We start from the raw sequence: 23,150 nt of genomic DNA, 5'->3' as shown, positions 1-23,150 counted from the left end.
CTTGATGCTCTGTTAGGTCCTTCTCTGGACACCTACAGGCTAACAGAAGGAAAGTGGCCTCAAAGCGAATTCCTGTGAGCAGAAAACCAAAAAGAGGCCGGCAACAGCTGAAGGCTTTTCAAAGACTAAGGACAAGAGGCGGAGGCAGGCCGGCCATCAGCAAGGGTATCTCACTGGAGGCATCTCCCCGTCAGCACCCGCTCTGGGTGCTGACCTGGTACGGAGCTCCAAATGCAGGTGCCACCCGGGACCACGGTCCTGGGCAGCCCCAGCTGCACCCCCTGGTCATATTTCAGAACTGAAAGGTGAAAGCCACCTTTCAAATGACTTTTCCCCCAGGCTGGGCCGTGGCACAGAAAGGACGTTTGTAAAAAAGTCAAGAATCTGGTGCGTAGTTTTGCAAATCAAGGTCAAGAGCCTCCTTCCCCTAAAAGGGCCTGGCTGGCCAAAAGCCTTCTTCATGTTGGAGAGAACACTTTAGGGAAAATAAACCACTGTGGCCACATCTATCAAAGAGAACAACGTCAAAGTGCAGTTCTAACAGGGACTTGCTCTTAGCCAATCACTTTCAGCACAGTGGACAGGGGTGAACGCATTTTCCCACCGCACAAAGAACAATTTCTCATCCTGGAATTTTTTTCTAAACTGAGGCTCATGGTAACATACAGACATTGCTGAAGTCAGCTCATCCAGGCCAGCTCTTGTGTGCATGGCCACGGACAAGCTGATTAATCTTCCAGTGATTAAATCATAGTAATATCCAGTGTGATTCATGAGCCAGCATAAATTAAAAGCACAGATGTGGTCTGGGGCGCCTGGGTGGGTCCGGCAGCTAAGCGTCCGACTCTTGATTTCCGCTCAGGTCATGATCTCACGGTTCATGGGTTCGAGCCCCGCATCGGGCTCCGTGCTGTCAGTGCGGAACCTGCTTGGGATTCTCTCTCTCCCTCCCTGGTTTGCATCTCTCTCTCCCTTTCTCTCCGCCCCTCCCTGGTTTGCAGGCTGTGCGTGCGCTCTTTCTCTCAATAAATAAATAAATAAACTTAAAAAAAAAAGTACAGTACAGATATGGTCTGATGAATCATGACAGCTATTTTGATCATGTTGATAAAAATCACTTGAAGGCTTCTACGCTCTCAAATGCAACAGATACTGAAAACATAAAATCAGGGGCACCTGGGTGGTTCAGTGTCCGACTTCGGCTCAGGTCATATCTCACAGTTCATGAGTCCGAGCCCTACACCGGGCTCTGTGCTGATGGCTCAGAGCCTAGAGCCCGATTCAGATTCTGTGTCTCCCTCTCTCTCTGCCCCTCCCCTGCTCATGCACTCTCTCTCTCTCAAAAATAAACATTTAAAAAATTAAAAAAGTTTTTAAAAAAGAAAAAGGAGGGAAGGGAGGCCTCACGTGCACTTACTTGGAAAGGCAGGATGTCTTTTATGTTGTGATTAAGCTCCTTTCCCACAGATTAAAATGTCCCCTTACCGTACACATCTTCCTGTTTTGTTTTGATTAACAGCGGTAAGGATGCCTTCAGCACTCGATGCCTTAGAAAACTCTGCTTCTCAAAGTGGCCTTGGCCGAGAGGCAAGACACATCTTACCATCCCCATGTCACAAACGGAAGACTGAGGCCCAGAGGGGGAAAGTGACTTGCTCGAAGTCTCAGAGACACATCGTGGGGGGGTCAGAAAGGGAGGTGGGTGCCAAGACACATCGCCCCTATGTTCCCTCTGCTTAATGGGGGTGTTTTCACCTAAGTGTCCACGGAGGAGAATCAGTCAATAGTGTTTCAACACCCAGAATAGTTTCTTTCCCACCCTTTGGCCTTCCTCCCAGTATGCACTTAATCGCTGCAGCCTGATGACGGATGTTCAAAGGAGCTGGGGAGACAGGAGGTGGGAAAATACTCTAGAATCTTTTTGTGAGAAAAAGATGGGCGCGAGACGTTATTCCCGAGAAGATGAACAATCGCGGTAACGAAGCTCCACTCCCACCTGGGATGGCGGGAGGCAGAACTGTGATTATCAGACACCCCCCAGGGCCATGGGCCACGCCGCCCCACCTGGGAGCCCCCGCAAGCGGAGGCAGCACCGGCCTCCCCGCGTCGAGGGCACCCAAGGAGACACCGTGATGAAGAACACGGGCTCTGGAATCCCCGCGCCAATGCAGTCTAAACCCCCGAGGGACCCTGCCGCACGTTTCTCCCCCTCACTTAGCCTCAGACTCCCCATCTGTAAAATGGGCACAGGCGACTGTGAGGACCGCGTGAGCCACTTGCATGGTGAACACTGAGCCTGATGCCCAGGGTACAGGAAGTGCTCCAGAAAAGCAAGTTATTCTTCGGTGGTTCTTCTCTGCTGGCCCTTATTTTTGCATTTGGAAAAGCCGGGACCAGCACTGACCTCTCTGCATTTTTCTCTCTGTCTAACTGATCATAACACCTCTGGGCATTTACACCGCATCTCCTTTATGCCAAGCGCTGGGCAGGCACTGGTGCTCGTGCCTGCATCCGCTCCCCCGCAGCAAGGATGGCCCGCACCGTCTACCGGGGGAAGGATCTGTGACAATCCAAGGTCAACCCGGTTTGGGATTTAAACTCGCCGGGTGGGAAAAACAATGAAGTCAAGAAAGAAAGAAACCGGCCAGGTGGGGTAACGGCTCCAAATCACAGCCTCGTTCCCGGGCTTTCTCCAGGACGGCCACCCACCTGCATGGTGCTGATGCAGAGGCTTCTGTGAATCACGAACTGGCTGAGGGCAGCTGACCGCTTGTAGCTGTTCCGGCCGTGCACCATCAGCAACCGGCCCAGGTGCTTGAACTGGGTGATGGAGAAGTCTGCAGCCAGGGAAGCCTGTTTTCCTTCCTAAAATCCAATAAAATTGGGCACCGTCAGGAGCACCGGAGGTCAAGGCAAACACATTTTTTTCTCTTTTAATTGAAAAAAGCAAGACGTTGTAAGGCGATCTTTGGAAAACTTCAATAAAGAGCTTCTTTGGTTTCACGCTGTACTCGGTTGGTGGTCCAAGACTAAATCTGATTTAAAAAGAGGAATGTATTTAAATAAAAAACATTCTGAACCACAGATCGTGATAATTCGGAGGTCAAATGGATCTGTGTATCAGAAGCAAAGAATCCTCAGAGACAGGCACTCAGACCCTCGAAGCGAGATGGAAGCCTGGGGTGGGTGGGGGGCTGAGGCTACTAACGATTCCAAACGGAACATTCCTGAGCGTGCAACTTTGCACATTCGTAGAAGTGCCACCGTGGAACGGAATTCTCTAAGGGGCCACACCTGCGTTAAAAGGGCCCGTTCCAGGAACATCTCAAAGATCACCGAATCCTGCAACTTCGAATAACTGCTAACTGGATGAGCACCACAAAACCAGAAAGGGTGGAGAGAAGAAAAATTTTAAAGCGTATGCGTCAGCCCAATCCGTGAAGCTGTGGGACCGAACGCACAGGACAGCGCCTCCGGCCCTCCCTCGGGGCCTCTGCACTCTTACTTCACACACAGTTCCGACAAGCCTGGTAACCAATGTTGCCCGTAGCCATTTAGAGGTCACCACTCAGGACAGAGCCAACTCTGCGGGACAAGCACACGCGTGACAAGGACAGGAAACAACAACTGCGTCACGGCACACGAGCTTCGGGAGACACTGCAGCTGCCGAGGCCTCTGAGCCACACACCGTGTCACCTCCCTCCACGACCCCCCGGACGTCAGCACGGGGCGTGGCGACCGATGCTTTTACGGACGCCGCAGCCAGCACGCAAAAGCCTGAAGTGCAGGCTTCACTGTGCCCCAACAACACAGCAAAACACTCTTTTCTTTTGTTTTTAATTCAAGTTTTGACACGCGGAAAACCAGCATCGTCGTCCGTAAGATACGGCGACACGGACCTCCGACCCCCAGGTAATAACGCCAGGCCATTCCGTGACGTGGCTCCTTACGCTTCGTCGTCCTGATCTCGAGTTTTCAGAAGCGTCAGAGCTGTGTGTCGAGGGCAAAAGAAACTCCCGCGAGGAGGCAGAGCAGCCCTCGCACGGCAGCCCCACCCCCAGCACCCACCCCTCCGCGGCCAGCGGCACCCCACCCCCCACAGCCCGCACTCACCTTCCCCTCGACCCCCACACCGCAGTCGGATTCCTGAATCATACTGACGTCATTGCCTCCGTCACCTGTCGGCCACACGGGCCGGAGAGAAAAGCCGGGAAATTGGGCGGAGGTGAGAAGCGGGACCCCGACGCGTCATTCTTACTCTGAAGACGCGCGCGTCTGGCCTCTCGCCGAGGGCTCGCTAAGCGTCTCTTCCGCGCGGCTCCACGTAATTGCTCCGACACCCCCCAGTCTCACGGGCGGAGGAGCTGAGCGTCAGAGGGACACCGGGTGACTGGCCAGAGTCCGGCCGCCGAGCGGCAGCGGGGGGGGGGGGGGGGGCCGTGTCCACGCCTCACCGCTGTCTACGACCACCACACCCCTGCCTGTGGGGCGCGCGGGCCCCACATCACATCGGCAGCAGTGACCCACGCTGCTTGCTCAACGCACACCGTGCCCTGTCGTGAGCGCTCTCTGAATCCACCCCTTTCCACCCTCCCCGCTGGATGAGTGCTTATTACCCCATCCGACCAACGGGCAGACCGAGGCTCGGACGGGCGCCCAGCGAGTAAAACCAGCTCGGACTGGGAACCCGGGTCCCCTCCTCGGCTGTGCGGCCTCCTGCATCACTAGCAAAGGAGGAGCAAGCCATGGAGGAAAGCCCTAGAACACGCTTATCGACTCCAACCCAGAGGGAAATACTAAAAAAAAATAATCATCATGATCATATGAATTCCGGAGCCCACGTCGGCTGGGGGAAAGGATCACGACCCGAGCGACACGGCCCGGGGAATGCGAGTTGCAGCAGGGTCCCCGTTACCCTTACAAAGCGAATCCACGTGCCGGCGGGACGGGGCCGGTGGGGGGCGGGGGCGGCACCTACCGACCGCACAGGTGAGCTTCCCCGTGCGTTCCTGGAGCAGGCGCACGATCTGGGCCTTCTGGGTGGGGGTGCAGCGGCAGCAGACGACAGCCGGGCACTGGCAGGCCAGCTCCATGAACTCGTACTCGTAGTACTTGAGGCAAATCTGGGAGGGGAAGGCGGGGGGGGGGGGGGTCAACCAAGGCCGCGGCCCCACCAAAGCAGGGAGGGGCGCGCGCTCCCCGGGAGAGCCCGGCCGGCGGGGGCCCCGCACCCACCTCCAGGGAGTCCCCCGAGATGACCAGGGCGCAGTCATGCTTCCTGCGGAAAGCGTTCAGCTCGAGGTGGGCCTCACTCCGGTTGGTCACCTAGAAGGGAACACAGGCGTGGAGGGGGCCCCGCTCTCCGGAGATGGAAGAACAACAAACAGCGGCTTCCTGAAGCCGGTCCGGAGACAATGGCCACCCCAGCCACGGACCCCTGCCCCTCCCCTGCCGGCAGACCCAGAGCCAAATTCAATCCTGTTTGTTATGATTCTGTGGGAATCGGGAGGGCCTGTGCACCAATGATCACCTTGCATTTCCCCCAGGACGGCTGTGACCCACAGCATAAAAACAGGAGCTAAAAATGACTGTACTTTCATTGAGTGCCAGGCACCGCACTAAGCACTTTTCGTGGATCGTCCCCACTGACCTCGCCCAGCAACCCTACAAGGTGCGGATGGCCACGGCTGGACTCTACACGTAAGGAAACAAAAGCGTGGCGAGCTGTGTGAGCCCCTCTAAAGCCACACACCCAGGGGGCCGTGGGGCAGGCGTCAGCAGCCAGGCATCTGGCAGGGTGGCCAACTTTTCTGTACTAGACCAGATGTCAAACAGGCTCTGTGGACCCTACCGTGTTCGTCAAAACTACTCAACTCTGCTGCCGTGGCATCAAAGCGGCCAGAGGCAATAGGTGAAAACAAACGGGCACATCTGTGTGCCAATAAAACTTTACAAAAGCAGACGGTCACACGGGCTGGGACCTGTAACCCCTAACTATACAGAATGCATAGAATACAGAATATAAAGAACATACGGTCTGTCCTTGTTATTTCCAGTAGCTACACTCTATGAAGTCACTGTGAACACCGACTTAACAAGTAACTATCTGTTCGTTGCTCCTGTAGGGGGAATACGGGGCCAGGTTCCTGTGAGCCTCTGGCCACAGCATTTTTGTCAATCAACACATAACCTTGTTTTACATGTGTTTCCATTGAAAGACATCTTTTAAAACAGACTTTTTTTTTTTTTTTGATTCATTAACACTGAATTCACAACCAACAGCACTATAACTCGTGCCCAAAGGAAGGTGATCCAACAGACGTACTTTCTCCACAAGGCACATCATAGCCTTCCCGAGCTCAGCAATGCTAGATGGCACTCCAGCACTGTGATGGGGAGGGGGGCATCTTAAACAATGAAATCACTAACACTAAAATGCAAAAAAAAAAAAAAAAAAAAAAAAAATGCGGCACTAAGTAGACCGGGAACCGGGCTTCTGTGTAGCACGAGAGCGGAGAAGGCAGGGGATCGCCTTGTTTGACCTCAGCTGGGAATGATGCACACATTTGGCAACCACAATTTCTCGCTGCTCTGCACATGCCCACAGAAGACTCTGAAAGCACCCTGAGCGCTGGTTTTGGGGTTACCAATAAGTTTTAGTAAGTAGGTGAATTTGCAAATATGGAGTCCGCGTATAATGGAGACTGACCATATGTGCCTCCACACGATGCTGTCTGCACCGTTGCCAGAATGGCTGCGTCTCCTGAAGGCTCTGCGTGGCAGGGACCAAAGGCGGGGGGCAAGGGGACATTCCCACCGCACGCGGAGCCTCTCCACTCACTGGGTATGGGGGCTCCGACCTCAGGAGCAGGACTGCTGTATCCCGCCTACAGAGTGGCACTCACCTCCCCACCCGGTCAGGCCAGTCTTGGCTCCTGGCCTTAGGGCACCTCCTCAGGCCTGCCCTGTTGAGGTCAAGCGCTTGCCACCAGGGCAGGAAATTTCTCGCTTGCCCACCCAATATACCTCCTTCTAAAGGCTCCTAAAGGTTTTCCTTCAGGAGGGCAGACAGCCCAATGTCTGTGATCCGGAATTTTTTTCTCATCCAAGGACTCGGCCTTCAAGGCTTCAGTGGAATCTGGACTCGTGTGTACAATTTCACATGTGTGGGCTCGTCTGCGTCCTTCGTCCTGACTGTGCTTTTTGACAGCTTCTCAAAGGGACCATGACCCCCGCCAGGTTAAGAACACAGCAGTAACGAGGTGCTGCTGAGCCACCCCCCAGAAGGAATCCTGTAGCCCCACCTGGGTCATTCAGTAATCCCACCCAAACCAGTGCCGTAAGTTTTCCCCTCTATACTTTAGGGGCCCACTCAAGGTCATGAGGTCACAGGGCAAAACTGCAGCGTCACCCCCACGAGGCCCCAACACAGAGAGCACCGTACCAGCCGGAAAACGTGGATGTCTTGGTTTCTGGTCACCAGATGTGCATTCTTGGCTGTGCATGTGGCTGTCTCCAGCTTGTCCCCCGTCAGCATCCAAACCTGGAATCGCAGCACAAGGGGGCCTCCTCTTTGTAAGTGGTCAAGGCCAGCCCGGAGCCCGTGTCAGCCCCGGTCCCCAAGAACACCGAGCTAAACTTGATTCATTCCATTTACCTCGAGGCTCCCGGTGTCCCCAGCACAAACCACGGGGATACCCCACTTGGGGGGCTCGAGGACCCCCAAGCGACCACTGCTGGTGGCAGCAAAGGCCGGTACGATACTTGCAGAGAAGCATTTGCCCATGTGCTTCGACAGACACCACGAAGCTTGGCCTCTGACCTCATAATCCCCCTCAAGAGAGATTCCAGAAATCTCTCTTAAGGCAATAAATAATCTCAAAGAAGCGGAAGGCGGTGTGGGTGAGGGGTCACTTCCGGGTCCTACAGGAAACACTGATTTGTCACGTCGCATCCGGTCTTTCTACGCGGTCGGTTAAGCCAACGGTCAATGCGCCAGGCTCCTCCACACCTCCTAAGACGTCGTTCTGCATTTTGCCGCCGTGAGCCCAGAGAGGGGAGCGGCTTGCCCCAAAGCCACACAGCTAGTTCCGGTCCCGACCAGGCCCAGAATCCAGGGCTTCCCAGTGTAAGTGGAATACGCTTCCTGCTCTGCTAAGTCCACACATCAGCCGTCTGTTCTCCCAGAGTCACTGGACAAAGCGCATGCTGGCAGTGGGGAGGTACAGGAAAGAAAAGAGCAACGGTTTCCCGAGCGTTCACCGTGCTAGGTACCCATCAAACACTGTCCACGTTTAGCACACGTGGCCTTCACAGTAACTTTATAAGGCAGGACACGGAGCGCCGAGAAGCCACTTGCCAAGGATCGCCGAGGCAGTCGGTGGAGAAATCAGATTCGGACCCGGGCAGTGAGACAGGCGGGCCCTTCTGGGGGCCCTTGCCCCTGGCCCGGCCCCTGGTGGCTGTCAGCCCCTCCTCTCAACGTCCCATCTGTCCATAAAGATAATATCCTTTTAAGCGACCCCAGCTTGGTGCCAGTTTTCAGGGTCTGCTGTATGAAAGCAAACACCGGGGACGGAGCTGGGAGGCTCAAGTTCTAGAAACCCATGGAAAGTCACTGGTGCACCACAAGACTGATGTCCCACGTGGGGACGACAGGGGGGCACGTGTGGGTAAGTGCCCAGACCTGAGCCCTAGGACCTTCCTGCCTCGCCTGGCCCCAGCTGCTGCATCTGGGAAGGGGCTGAAGTAGCCACTGTCCAAGTTCCGACACGTTCCGGCCCGTGAAAGAGCTTTCCGCTAGACGCCACCTACAGAGTCCCTGGACGCCTCGCCCCTGCGCTCCCTTCCCCCTCCCGTCTGACCAGGGAAAGCAGGAAGGGAAGTCCAGTCCACAGTGGGAACAAAACACCCCGCCTTCTGGAGACAGCGGCCTCGGGGAGGAGCGGCTGAGGATGAAGCCAGAAGCAGGAACCAGAATATTCCACGACCCGGAGAGAAGCAGCCTCAGAAGTGGCCAGTGACAAAGTTAAGCACCAGCCCTTCTGACTTCGGACGGCTCTTCCAAAACGGGGACGTGGCTGACAACTCCCTCGCCAGGGACCAGGTCTGGGGGCCAAGGACACGTGACAGAACCCGGTTCACGGTGAAAGGTGCGCCCTCCCCGCTCATGTGGCCGGAGCTCGGCCCCTACTGTGGCCCCGCTCACAGGAGCCTGTGCCGCGTACTGGCGGGGGACGCAAGGGAGAGCTGCTTCTGGGCAAACATGACGCGTTTCCAGGAGCTTCCAGCCAGTCAGGCTGCTCGGCTGGGGTCCTCTGAGGTGTAGCCTGCTCCTCCGACGCCCTCTACTGGCCTCTCCGGATGAAACTACCGGACTGTCGGGTTGGGTTTTTTTTCCTTTCTCCTTTGGACCCCAAACAGCGTAATAAATAGGGCAGTTTGAGGTGCGGGCGGTCACTCATTCACCCAGAACAGCAGCAGACGGCTGGCCGTCCGGTCACTCAGCGAGAAGGTACTGAACACCCCGAGCATCTGGACACAGCCTGGCCCTTCGGGGGGCCCGGGGTGGCCTTCGGGGCAGGGCTGGAGGAGCGGGAGGGATGCAGCGGTCCAGGTGAGACAGGGCTCTGGGTCGCTGCCCGTGCACTCCGCTCCTCGTTCCTCCCTCGCTCCCCCCGCCCCCCTCCCCTCCTCGTCTCTACACCCGCGGCAGGATGATTCTGAAGCTCGCTCCCACAAGGCGGCGGCCGTTTCAGCGGCCGGGTCCCGGGCAGGTGCTCCCTACCTTGATGCCCGCGTTCCTCAGCGTCTCCAGGGTGGGCCTCACGTCCGCCTGCAGCTGGTCCTCCACCCCCGTGAGACAGAGCAACCCCATTTCCATCTCCAGGCTCTCGATCACCGTGGCCACTTTGAGGGAGCGGTCGTGCACGCTCAGCTTGGCCTGGACGTAGCGGGCCTGGGACGCGGCAGGGGACACACGGTCACTGCTGGCGGTGGGGAGGGGGCAGGGCCGACCGGCGTCAGGAGTAGGCCACCAAGGGGGGGACCCCGGCGCGCGGCTGGACCTCAAACGGATGAAGCGAGGCTCTCAGCCTCCTTGCAAGTTGATCGGCCCAGACCTCGGACGGGCCCTGACTCCACCCTCTCCTCTACACTTACCTGGCTGTGCAACTTCCAGGAAGTTGCTCAACTTATCTGAGCCTTGGCTGTTTTCACCCAGGAAGCAGCAGTAACAGCCCCCACCTCGCTGGGTCGTCACAAGGACTGGTACCCTCAAGATCTCCCACACACAACGTGCACTTTGTGACCAAGAATCCCTGATCACTGGGTTTTCTGAAGACGAAGTCCCACCTCCAAAGACCACGGACACAACCCTTCTGTTTAGCCACTTTCCAGGGGTGGTAAAGACATGGAAGAAAATCAAAAATCCCCTAAGGAGCTGATTCGAACACATGCCTTTAAACATGAAAAGACAGTAGAATTTATCAGGGCCGGAACTCTTGCTAAAGAAAACTTTACAAAGAACTCAAGCACATGGAAGAGACACCATCAAGCACAGCTTCTCTGGGTGAAGCATGACAAGGACCCCAGAAGCCTGTCCCCAAACACCTGTCTCTCCCTTTCGGTCCTACGCACACGCATGCACTTGGCTTTGTGCCAGGCCTGGGGATACAAGGGCCCTTCCCCTCAAGAAACATGCAATCCGCGGGACAAGAGGACGATAAACCAGGCATATTTACGCCGTGAAAGTCAACGATCTAGTTAAACTCTTTTTACAACTCCAAAAACTGAGGGCTCCAAGGGGGTGATTCATTTCAAATTTTCCAGAGGGTGAACCATGTGCCAGTGACCACCCTAAATGTTAGGATGTAACAGCAAACCCGACTGACCGCCTCTGCTCTAGAAAAGATTCTATTCCCGAAAGGAGGTATTAAGAAGAATGTTAGATGTAAACATATAAACGAGTCCATTCTAGATGGTGATTAGTGCAGTGAAGAAAGTTAAGCGGGGTGGTGGACGGCGAGTGGTGAGGTGGGGCTGCCTTAGATGGGGAGTCCGGGAAGACTTCTCAGAGGAGGCGGCATTTGAGCAGAGACCCAAAGGAAGCGAGGGAGCAGGCCACGGAGGTCTGTCCAGGAAGGGAGTTCCGGGCAGAGAGAACAGCAAGTGCAAAGGCCCTGGGGCAGAAGTGAGCCTGGGGTGCTCAGAAAGGACATCGGCACGGCTAGAGCAGACTGAGCGAGGGGCAGACGAAGAGGAGATAGAGCCAGAGAGGGGAAGAGGTACGGAAACTGCAAAAAATAATGGAAAGATCACAGGACCACTTACCTCAAAGTCTTGATATTGCTCCTCTGCTAGAGACTTCTTCGCCACCACGAGAACCCGCAGTCCTTCTCGGGCCATGTTTCCACACTGAAAAGCAGACCGTAGTCGGTGGAGAGCCACACTCAGGGCCTTGCCTCCGAGCCCCTGACTCTCGCGGAGGAAGGCTGGATGCTAACGTGGACAGGCCCCTACCAGGGGCAGAGACAAACCGGCCAATCCAAACGTCGCTTTCCCCTAAAGCAAACTTCCCTGAAGCAGACCTTCTAAAGGGGGATTGCAACATGGCAGCCTGCAGGCCAACCATGGAACTACGCATAGGTTTTCTCTGACGGGCGCAGTACGTGTTTCAAAAGCTAAGTCAACACTGTAAGACTTCGCAGACAAACCTGGATGTCTGGCTTGTTGGGGAAAAAAACCAAACCTCTGACACAACCATGCATGGTCTCCCAAAAGACCACAGCCAATGATGGATGAAAAGCGGCTGCTTCTACGTATTCCCAGAAAACAGCTGTCAGGTGAAGGATATTCCGATAGGCTTAACACACAAAGTGCGACCCTGTTGGAAAGACTCCCCCCCGGCCTGTTTTATCTGACTTACCTGCCCAGCCCCTCCTTTGAGTTTGCAAACCCTCTACCTGAAAATATAACATTACTGAATGGAAACTGTGCCTCCCCCCTCCGCCTCCCGACCTGGAGCTGAGAGACAAAAGAAAAGTGACCCGACAAACCCAAGAGTTTCTTCTCTCCTTGCTGTGGCCAATTCTCCACATCACCAATCAAGACAGGCAGCCCGTGACGCGGACCCTCAAGGATCCCCACCCTCCTGCTACCTGCCTGCAACCAAAAACCAGTGAGGGGCGGACTCTTGAGCCTGGACGTGGGCCTTGCCCCGCTCGAACCTTCAGATGAGACCCCAGTCCCAAGCAACTGCTTGAGAGACCCTGCAAAGGACGGCCGGCCAAGCTGTGGACAGATGCCTGACCCACAGAATCCATGAGAAATAAAACTGCGTCGTTCTAAGCTGCTACGTTTGGGGGTGAGGTGTTACACAGCCACAGACAACGAGCACAGAGACCCGTGTTACCACGCCACGCGAGGCCTCCAAGACATGCCTCTGCGGTTCTCGCTCCCCACGCCCCACGTACCTCTTCCTCCAGCCAGTCATTGTACTGCACGATCCCAGCCATGACAACATCCGCTCCCTTCATGTAAAACGTGATCTCTCCCGTTGACTCGTCCTAGAGAGGGGGGGGGGCGGTGGAATGAATACCCAAGAGGAACACCCGCTTTCTGCTCCAGTGCCCAATTCCCATGACAGATGGCGTACAAACTCGGCAGACGCCGATGTTTTGTCACTTGGCCAAAGATAAAAAGCCAGAAGGGGGCGGAGGGGGGCGCGGCGCTCACTTGGGGGCAAAGGCCACAGAAAATAGAAGAAAACCCAAAGCGTTTGGAAAAGCATTAAATGAGGAAAGAGAGATCAAAAGGATTTAAGACGTTTGTTTTTAAAGTTCTTACTATCTCAGCAGAAACAGACTCGCACGCTGTAAGATCATCTTTTTTTTTTTAAATGTTTATTCAGTTTTGAGAGACAGAGACAGAGCGTGAGCGGGGGAGGGGCAGAGAGAGAGGGAGACACAGAATCCGAAGCAGGCTCCGGGCTCCGAGACATCAGCACAGAGCCCGACGCAGGACTCGAACTCACGAACCGCGAGATCATGACCTGAGCCGAAGTCAGATGCTTAACCGACTGAGCCACCCAGGCGCCCCCGTAAAATCATCTTTAATTTACACATAGGACTGCCAGGATCACCCAACTGTGGTCTACCCAAAAAGATGGGGAAGTAAGGTACTTATCCCAGAGCAGGGTTCTCAGTTTTGGCATTGTTCACATATGGGCTGGGGAATTCCTTGCCGTGGGGGCTGGCCTGTGCATTCCAGGACCTTCTACAGCGTCCCTGGCCCGACCCCGCTAGAGGTCGGCCACACCCCCATGGGGACAGCCCAAATGTCTCCAGACATAAACAAATGTCCCCTGGGGAGCAAACTGCCTTCACTGAGAACTGCTAATCCCGATCATTCCAAACCCGTGTCTACTTGAGGACTTGCAGGCCATCAAATGACCCAGATTTTTGTTCACACTGACCAGCTTTTCGGGGGGGGGGGGGGGGGGGGGGAGATAACACCACGGCCCAGGCGTCGAAGGCTTAGACCCAACAACAGCTTTCAGCTGTGTGCACTCAGGACACGCTGCTTCTTTTCTCTAAGCCTCAGTTCTCTCATCTGTCAAACAGGAACAACTCTTACCACGCAGGCTGTTGGGGCTTAAACGAAGTCCCCTACACAGAGCACGCAGCCAAGGGCCAGACACACAGAAAACGCCCACTCAGCGTGACCAGCCCGCTGGGTGACGGTAACTCTGCGCGTCCCTCAACCGCACTGTGTGTGGGGACCGAGGCCTCGCCCAGTGGTTCTCAATGGAGGGGATTTTGCATGGGGCAATATCTGGAGACCTTTTTGGTTGTCACGACGAGGGGGGTGACTACTCCTGGCATCCAGCGGACAGAGGCCAAGGATGCTGCTGAGAGTCCTAGGGTGCACAGGACAGCCACAACCAAGAACCATCTGGCCCCAGTGTCAACAGCACGGAGGCTGAGCCTGGTTCTTACTCTGTGACTCCTTCCTCGGGAACTCCCACCACGGGGGTGGGGGGCCTGGGGGCGGAAGAGAGGGGTGAGGGAACAGAGCATGGCCATTACCACCTCAGGCCTCGATTTTGCTCCCCCGGGAAAGCCCCGAAAGCATGCCTGTGAACGGGTTAACTAAACACGAAATAAATACCCAGGGCCAAATTAGAGGTACACGTCTCCTTCGTCAGAACAGCTTTCCAGGGCCCTCTCACCGCTGATCATCTTTGAGAACTACAAGCCTGCTCACAAAAGCGCCCGCCGGCCACGAACAGGCACCTGCGTCTCTAAAGCCAGCAGCAGCCCATGCTTCACCTCTGACGGATCCCACACACCCACGCCCGCTTGGGACTCGGGCCAGAGAGAGCCGTGGGGTCTGGGCACGGAAGCATCCCGGGGCTTTTTTCCCTCTTGCCTCAACCCGAACGGTGCCTGACAACAGAGCCGTAGGAAACAGCGTCCCCTCCCCAGTTTCCTCTACTGCGAAGGGCGCTCTGGAGGGCGCAGACGGCTCATCCAATTCAAACACTGCACCGACTGTCTCCTCCCGTTACTCACTTCCTCCCACTCGGTTCATCACAAGGTTACCTCGCTCCCATACGATGGCGAGATCATGCCGTACGTTTACGGAGAGCTGCCAGTTGCGCGGCATTGTTTTGGGGCCTCATCTTTTTCCACTGTGGTCTCATCCTGGCCCCTGTTCAAAGGCCTCTTCTATGCAAACAATGACAAGGGTCTGATCTACGGCACCGATCGGCCTCCATCGTTCCGCGTGGGACGGGCCGGGGGAGGGCAGTGGAACATCTGCACGCGACAGAACTAAGGCGGGCGACGGCAGCCTTCCTTTCAGAGATGCAAGCGCACGAGCCCCCAAGGAAACCCCCAGAAGGCAGAGATGCACGCCAGGGAAGGACTTTGCCTGCAAGTCCCTGCCAAGTGCCATCCAAGAGCTCGCACGCGTCGGGAGGGCTGATGAGCGAGGTGAGTGAGCCCGTAACTGCCAACAGTCACCAAACCAAGATGTGTCACAGCGGAGGTGACATTCCCTCACCTCAGGTGACCGGGTGGGTATTTCCAAATAACCAGACAGGATATCTGGGTGCATGAGAACTAAGCTGCTGGCCCCGGCACAATTAACGTTTGGGGTGGGTTATTCTTCGCGAGGAGGCGTCTTGGCCTCTACCTAGGAGAGGAGGTCAACCCTGACTTGGGACGACCAAAATGTCTCCCAACTTTTTCGAATGTCCCCTTGGGGGCAAAATGGCCCCAGGGCGAGAACGGCTGCATTAGAAGAGTTTAGGGAGGTTTCTGGAAAATGGAGAACCTGTCCACTTGCCCCAAAGGCTGATGTCCACGGGTCAAAGGCAAGGATAAGGAGGGAGACAGGTCAGAAAACAAAACTCAGCAATAATACGCATGTCATTAAAGCCAGCCTAACAAAGACAGATGCTCACAGACTGACTTTTAATAGTGAGAAATGAAGAATGTGCAGTATCCAAGAATATTTAATCAAATAATGGTATATTTTTTCAACAAAACACCACGCATGCATTAAAATCATAAAAATCACACTTTACTAACATGAGAAAATTTCCACCATCCATATTGTTCAACAGGGGGAAGAGTTTAGAAAGCCTCATGTGACGCTCAATGCCAAGTTCATACAAATGCGTGTGGGTATTTACACTCGTATACGCGTAGAAAAAAACTAAAAGGGAAAGTCTCTGAAGACGGATGAATGGTTGGTCTTTGGTGGTGAAAACAAAGAACAATTTGAGCTCTTGATGTTTGATGTATGTATCTGTTCTGAATGCTTTAATTCAATGTCGAGTTGGTTTGTTTTCCATAACCTTGGAAGGGGGGGATGCTATTTTAAAATAATGATAGATATAGGGGCCCCTGGGTGGCTCAGTCGGTTAAGCATCTGACTTCAGCTCAGGTCATGATCTCACGGGTCATGAGTCTGAGTCCCGAATGGGGTTCTGTCCTGACAGCTCGGAGCCTGGAGCCTGCTTCGGATTCTGGGTCTCCCTGTCTCTCTGCCCCTCCCCCAATCATGCTTTGTCTGTCTCTCTCTCTCTCTCTTTCTCTCTCAAGAGTAAACATTAAAAAAACAAGTTTAATGATAGATTTTTCCCATCCAGTAAGTATCCCCTAGTTCAAGGTACAGGGTCCTGTTCTTGCTGTGAGAAGATGTGGACCCACATGTCCTAAAATAGGACGTGTATCTGGGAATGAAAGCCCTTCACAGCTAAAGGAAGGGCGGATATATTGCTCACTTATCCTAGAACGGCTGATACTGGGTACTATCTGATGATGATTCAACCCTCGAATGACTTCAGCGGAGACCCCGGTCCTAGAACTTGAAAAAATACAGGCTGGAACAAAAGCGATTCCGGAGGCGATTAATGACTCTGATTCCCCAGGAAACACCCACACACACGATCTGTGCTGCAGCTGCCAGGCCACGTTCTTGACATCAGATGTGTGCTCAAGATACAGTCTAGAAGCCATGGGTCAGACCAGGTATGGGCCAGTGAGAAAAGCAACAGCAGCATGGGAGGAAAAGCTCCCCTCCCACCCAAAAGTTGCAATCAGGGACATACAAATCCCTTAAAATGTGTCATTTTCAAAGCACATTCGGGGCCCCTGGGTGGCTCAGTCAGTTGGGTGTCCGACTTTGGCTCAGGTCATGATCTCACAGTCCGTGGGTTCGAGCCCCACATCGGGCTCTGTGCTGACAGCTCAGAACCTGGAGCCTGCTTCGGATTCTGTGTCTTCTTCACTCTGCCCCTCCCCCACTCATGCTCTGTCTCTCTCTCTCTCTCTCTCTCTCAAAAAATAAATAAATAAATGTTAACAAAAATTCAAACCACATTCGGGCTGTGTCACTGGGTCATCAGAACAGCAGCTCATGGAGCTGTTTCTTCTGTGGCTCCCAATGACCCCTACTTCCCCCCAATGACCCCCTACTTCCTCCCAATGACTCCTAGTCCCTCCCATGACCCCTACTTCCTCCAAAGACCCCTACCCTCTCCAATGACCCCCACCCCCCCAAATGACCCCTACCCCCTCCAAAGACCCCTACCCCCTCCAATGACCCCTGCCCCCTCCAATGACCCCTGCCCCCTCCAAGACCCCTGCCCCCTCCAATGACCCCTGCCCCTCCAATGACCCCTGCCCCCCTCCAAAGACCCCTGCCCCCTCCAAAGACCCCTACCCCCTCCAATGACCTCTGCCCCCCTCCAATGACCCCTGCCCCCTCAAAAGACCCCTGTCCTCTCCAGTGACCCCTACCCCCTCCAGTGACCCCTACTCCCTCCAATGACCCCTACTCCCTCCAAAGACCCCTACCCCCTCCAATGACCCCTGCCCCCTCCAAGACCCCTACCCCTTCCAAAGACCCCTACCCCCTCCAATGACCCCTGCCCCACCCAATGACCCCTACCCCCTCCAATGACCCCTACCCCCCCCAATGACCCCTGTCCCCTCAAATGACCCCTACCCCCTCCAGTGACCCCTACTCCCGCCAATGACCCCTACCCCCTCCAATGACCCCTGTCCCCTCCAATGACCCCTGCCCCCCCAGTGACCCCTACCCCCTCCAATGACCCCTGCCCCCTCCAAAGACCCCTGTCCCCTCCAATGACCCCTGCCCCTCCAGTGACCCCTGCCCCCTCCAGTGACCCCTACTCCCGCCAATGACCCCTACCGCCTCCAATGACCCCTGCCCCCTCCAATGACCCCTGCCCCCCCAGTGACCCCTACCCCCTCCAATGACCCCTGCCCCCTCCAATGACCCCTGCCCCCTCCAAAGACCCCTGCTCCCTCCAATGACCCCTGCCCCTCCAGTGACCCCTGCCCCCTCCAGTGACCCCTACTCCCACCAATGACCCCTACCCCCTCCAATGACCCCTACCCCCTCCAATGACCCCTGCCCCCTCCAATGACCCCTGCCCCCCCAGTGACCCCTACCCCCTCCAATGACCCCTGCCCCCTCCAAAGACCCCTGTCCCCTCCAGTGACCCCTGCCCCTCCAGTGACCCCTGCCCCCTCCAGTGACCCCTGCCCCCTCCAGTGACCCCTACCCCCTCCAGTGACCCCTGCCCCCTCCAGTGATCCCTGCCCCCTCCAATGATCCCTACCCCCTCCAATGACCCCTACTCCCTCATACTCCATGCCCTGGTGAGACCCGCTCCCACTGAGTGGGGGTAAGCAAGGCAGAAGCGATGGGAGGCCAGTTCTGACATCAGGTTGCAAAGACTCTGCCCTCCATCTTGCTCACTCTGATGAAGCCCGCCGACAAGGGAGCTGACCTACGGGGAGGCCGGTGGAACAGTGAACGAGGGTGGCCTCCTACCAAAAGAGTGGAGAACTAAAGCCTTCCGTCCAACAACCACAAGGAGCCGAATGCCACCCACAGCACTGATTTTATCTGGTTTTCAGCTGGATCCTGCCCCGGCTGAACCCCGGATGACAGCAGCCTGTGAGAAACCACAAGCCAGAGGACCCAGCGAAGCTGCACGCAGACTCCTGGCCCACAGGCCCCGTGAGATACTACCTTCTACCGTTTATACCACTAAGTGTGGGGAAATCTGCCAGGCAGAACACACGACACAGTACTCCAGCATGACTAGGGGTGCTCCGCAAGCTTTTCGATGCCCCACTCACCACGCCCAAACTCCCAGGTCGTCGTGGTTAAAGAGCCTGGACTTGGGGGCCATATCACCTGGGGTCCAGCCCCAGCTCCGCCATTATCCAGCTGTGCGAACGTGGGGAGAATGCTGAGCCTCCCTACCCTTCCGTTTTCTCCTTTGTCAAGCGCCCATCAAAATGGTACCTACTTTGTTGGCTTATGCTGAGGATTAACGAGTGAGTTTCTGGAAACCCTTAGAACAGCCGCTGGCACACAACGAGCATCATTAAACGCTACCTGTCAGCGTTATTGCTGCTCCTACAGCCGATGCCATCGGTACTCTTGCTGGCACCTCTGCTCCTAGTCACCCGGATCGCTAAGTACTCACACTACTGTTACCAACTTACTATAATAGAACCTACAGCTCTTTGACCTTTCAGGCACAACACACTTGGGTACATCAAGGTACAGGGCAGTCTCCTTTCTTTTAAAGACCAAACCAAAAAGAGGAGTCACGTCCCGAAGTTGCCCAGGATGTGAGCAGGGTTTACCCCAATCAAGCCGAATAATGTGAAAAGCCTTTACAAATACCAAGGAGCCATCCCAAGACCAAAACAGATCTGGATGGGACGAAAGTGATCGGCACTTTTAAAGCTCCCTTGGAGCGCCTGGGGGGCTCAGTCGGTTAAGCATCCGACTTCAGCTCAGGTCATGATCTCGCGGTCCATGAATTCGAGCCCCGCGTCGGGCTCTGTGCTGACGGCTCAGAGCCTGGAGCCTGTTTCAGATTCTGTGTCTCCCTCTCTCTCTCTGACCCTCCACCGTTCATGCTGTCTCTCCATGTCTCAAAAATAAATAAACGTTAAAAAAAAAAAAATTAAAGCTCCCTTGGTAATTCTGATGATCTGCGAACTGTAAGAGTGACTGAACACAGTGGCTTATGAACACGGGGATCCCAGGCTTCCCAGCAAGGAAAGGGATTCTCTGAGCACAAGAGCAAATGGTGAAACAAAACGTTGAAAAAAAAATCCTAAAAGTCTGACACTGTCGAATATTGGTGAGGATGTGGAGGAATGGTGAGCCCAAAATTAGTGCAAGCACTTTGGGAAAGAGTTGATGACGCATCTGGTAGCGTTAAAGACGTATATGTCACCAACCCAGCAACCTGACCTCTGGACACATTCACATTATGTACAATGGAGACTGCAACAGACAAGGACATGCGGCAGTGCTGCTTCTAATGGCAGAAAAGTGGCAACTAGCTCAATACGTATCAACAGGGAACTCCAGGAGACGGAAGGAAGAGAGGTGTATTCATACAGCACAACACTGTAACACGGCTAAAATTAACAAAGCAAGATGAAAAGTATGAACATAAAGTCCTTTTAAATGTTAAAAACAGGGGCGCCTGGGTGGCTCAGTCGGTCGAGCATCCTACTTCAGCTCAGGTCATGACCTCACGGTTCGTGCTGACAGCTCAGAGCCTGGAGCCTGCTTCGGATTCTGTGTCTCCCTCGCTCTCTGCCCCTCCCCTGCTTGTGCTCTCTCTCTCAAAAATAAATAAACGTTAACAAAAAAAATTTTAAACAGGAAGTGGGATTATGATATGATGCCACTCATACAAAGAATAAGAATATGCACAACCATAATACACGTTACTTATACCCAAACATGTCTGATAATAGTATTTTAAAATTCATTAAAATTTTGAATTTGGTGCAGGAATAGAAAGGAAGCATATCCAGGAGGGGCAGACGGGCCTTCAGTTGAACACACAATGTTTTATTCCTTTAAAGACTTTTTTAGGGGTACCTGGGTGGCTCCATTGGTTAAGTGTCCAACTTCGGCTCAGGTCATGATTCCACGGTTCATGAGTTCAAGCCCCACGTCAGGCTCTGTGCTGATAGCTCAGAGCCTGGAGCCTGCTTTGGGTTCTATGTCTCCCTCTCTCTCTGCCCCTCCCCTCTCACTCTCTGTCTCTGTCTCTGTCTCTCTCTCTCAAAATAAACATTTAAAACAATTTAAATAAATAAAAATAAAAACGTTTTAAAACTACAATACCCACAAAAACATGGATGAATCTTACAAATATAAATTTGAGCAAATGCACTCAAACATGAAAAGGAAACTACTGCATGATTTCTATAAAGAGAAAATCTCAAAAAAGAGATTAATCAGTGGTAGAAATCAACAGAGTGGTCATATCCCTGTGGGGGGAGAGAGGGATGTAGATGACCAGAAAGGGGCACAACGGAGTTGCTGGGGTGACAATGGGTGGGATTCTGATCTTTGCTCTGGATGCTGGCGACGTGGCTGTGCTAACTTTGTAGACACCTGAGCTGCACGCTTATGATGTTTGCACGGTTCTCTGTGTAGGCTGTACTGCAATACAAGTTTCAAAATGTATAACAACAAAATTTGAAATAAATATAACAAAATGGTGCTGAACGATCGCTGTATTTTCCCGGTAACTTCAGTGACTGTACGAATGAAAAACCATTGAAAATACCGAATTACAACAAGGATGCCAAGGCCACTCAGTGGATAAACAACGGTCCCTTCACCAAATGGTGCTGGAACAACGTTTGCACACGTGCGAGAGGATGAAGCTGAACCCCTACCTCACACCATATACAAAAATTAACCCCAAAGGGATCGATGACTGAAAGAGCCAAAACTACAAAACTCTTAAAAAGATACATAGGAGCAAATTTTCATGAGCTTGGATGTAACAATAAAGTCTTGGATATGACACCTAAGAGCAACAAAAGAAAAAATAGATAAATTAGGCTTCACCAAAATTAGTAACTTCTGTGAATCAAAGAAATTTTATCAAAGAAAGTGAAAAGACAAAAAAATAAAAAAAAGACAACCTAGAGAGAAAGAGAAAATATTTGCAAAGCATCTCTCTGATAAGGGTCTAATAGTCACACTATATAAAGAACACTTACAACTCAACAATGAAGACAACCAAATTAAAAGGCAGGCAAAGGATTTGAATACGCATTTCTCCACAGAAGATATAAAATCGGCCAATAAGCACATGAAAATATGCTCAACATCGTTAGTCATTAAGTTAATGCAAATCACAACCTCAGCGAGATACCACTTTGCAACCACAAAAATGGCTCTAATCAAAATAGTGAAGAAGGAAAATAAAAAGTGTTGGTGAGGATGTGGAGAAACTGGAACCTTCCTACATTGCTGGCAGAATGCAAAATGGTGCAACATGACAGAAAACCATTTGGAGTTTCTTCATAAAGCTAAAAGATGGAATTATCCAGCAAGTGGGTAATGGACCCAGCAGGACCCAGCAACTCCACTCCTAAGTGTATACCCCAAAGAGCTGAAAACAGATCTTCAAATCCTTGTACACGAATGCTCAAAGTAGCACCATTCCCAACAGTCAAAAGGTGAAAACAACCCAAGTGTCTTTCAACAGATGCAGCCATAAAAAGGAATGGCGTTCAGGGCGCCCGGGTGGCTGAGTCGGTTGAGTCCGACTTCGGCTCAGATCATGATCTCGCAGTTCGTGGGTTTGAGCCCCGCACAGGGCTCTGTGCTGACAGCTCAGAGCCTGGAACCTGCTTGGGATTCTGCGTCTCGCCCCTCTTTCTCTGCCCCTCCCCCACTCATGCTGTCTCTCTCTGTCTCAGAAATAAACATTAAAAAAAAAAAAAAAAAAAAGGAATGGAGTTCTGATGCTTACTACAAAGTGAATGAACCTGGACAACATTATGCCGGATGGGTCACGTGTCACAGGAATGCAGTTACATGAACCATCCGGCGTAGGTAAATCCCTAGAGACGGAGAGCAGAGCAGTGGTTCTGGGACTAGAAGAATGCGGGGCCGCTACTTCATGGGTAGGAGGGTTCCTTTTAGGGTGACGAAGATGTGTTGAAATTTGACGGCAGTCCTAAATGCCGATGAGTTACTCACTTCAAAATGGTTCGCTGATGTCAACCTCACCTCGAGAGAGATATGTTGAGTTCAACAAAAGCGTACACAATGAGAAGTGTATTATTACCAAGAAACGCCCCGTCTGCCTACGTTAGACCTTTCCCTAGTCTAGAATGAGGTTAACCAGAAGCCGATCAGCTCTCCGAGGTCTTGTCCGCCTGAGGGCCTGATATCGTTTCTGCTCAGGCAATTACATTCTCTTCTGAGTCTGGACAACAGACGTCACGATCAAGAGGGTAGGAAAGGGTTAAGAAAGGGCGCGGAGCTACAGGGGCACACGCGGCCAGCCCGCTTGAGTTATTTACTCACTTGAAGTCAGAAGGAGGGTAACTCACCCGCACGATGATGCCCATGCGCTTGCTTTCGTAGGTGAAAGGGAAGATCTGTAGGATGGTGAAGTTCAGGATCTGGTCGCCAGGGGTCCTCAGCTGCATGGAAGACTGGTCCCGGCCCACCAGGGTCAGCCCCACACTTTCGGTCCACTGTACGAGGGCCACCTAAACGGGACACAGGGTCGACATCAGACTCGCCGCCCAGG

General features: G+C 53.6%; 1 protein-coding gene across 3 annotated transcripts in view; it reads right to left on the bottom strand.

The window, feature by feature from the left end:
* The window catches only part of ATP9A (ATPase phospholipid transporting 9A (putative)), a 129,668-nt gene that overhangs the window by 11,129 nt on the left and 95,389 nt on the right, over positions 1–23,150 (bottom strand). For all 3 annotated transcript variants that reach the window (XM_042980139.1, XM_042980141.1, XM_042980140.1), the window contains 9 exons: positions 22,948–23,109; positions 12,475–12,567; positions 11,333–11,416; positions 9,789–9,959; positions 7,446–7,544; positions 5,237–5,326; positions 4,980–5,124; positions 4,115–4,179; positions 2,710–2,865 (listed from right to left, as the gene is read on the bottom strand). In XM_042980139.1, the coding sequence (XP_042836073.1) occupies positions 2,710–2,865; positions 4,115–4,179; positions 4,980–5,124; positions 5,237–5,326; positions 7,446–7,544; positions 9,789–9,959; positions 11,333–11,416; positions 12,475–12,567; positions 22,948–23,109 (1,065 nt within the window). The remainder of the gene's footprint in view (positions 1–2,709; positions 2,866–4,114; positions 4,180–4,979; positions 5,125–5,236; positions 5,327–7,445; positions 7,545–9,788; positions 9,960–11,332; positions 11,417–12,474; positions 12,568–22,947; positions 23,110–23,150) is intronic.

Source organism: Panthera tigris, chromosome A3 (assembly GCF_018350195.1).
Source record: "Panthera tigris isolate Pti1 chromosome A3, P.tigris_Pti1_mat1.1, whole genome shotgun sequence".
Classification (NCBI taxonomy): Eukaryota; Metazoa; Chordata; class Mammalia; order Carnivora; family Felidae; genus Panthera; species Panthera tigris.
The sequence above is the reverse complement of the archived record's forward strand: the minus strand, read 5'-3'. Positions and strand labels throughout refer to the sequence as shown.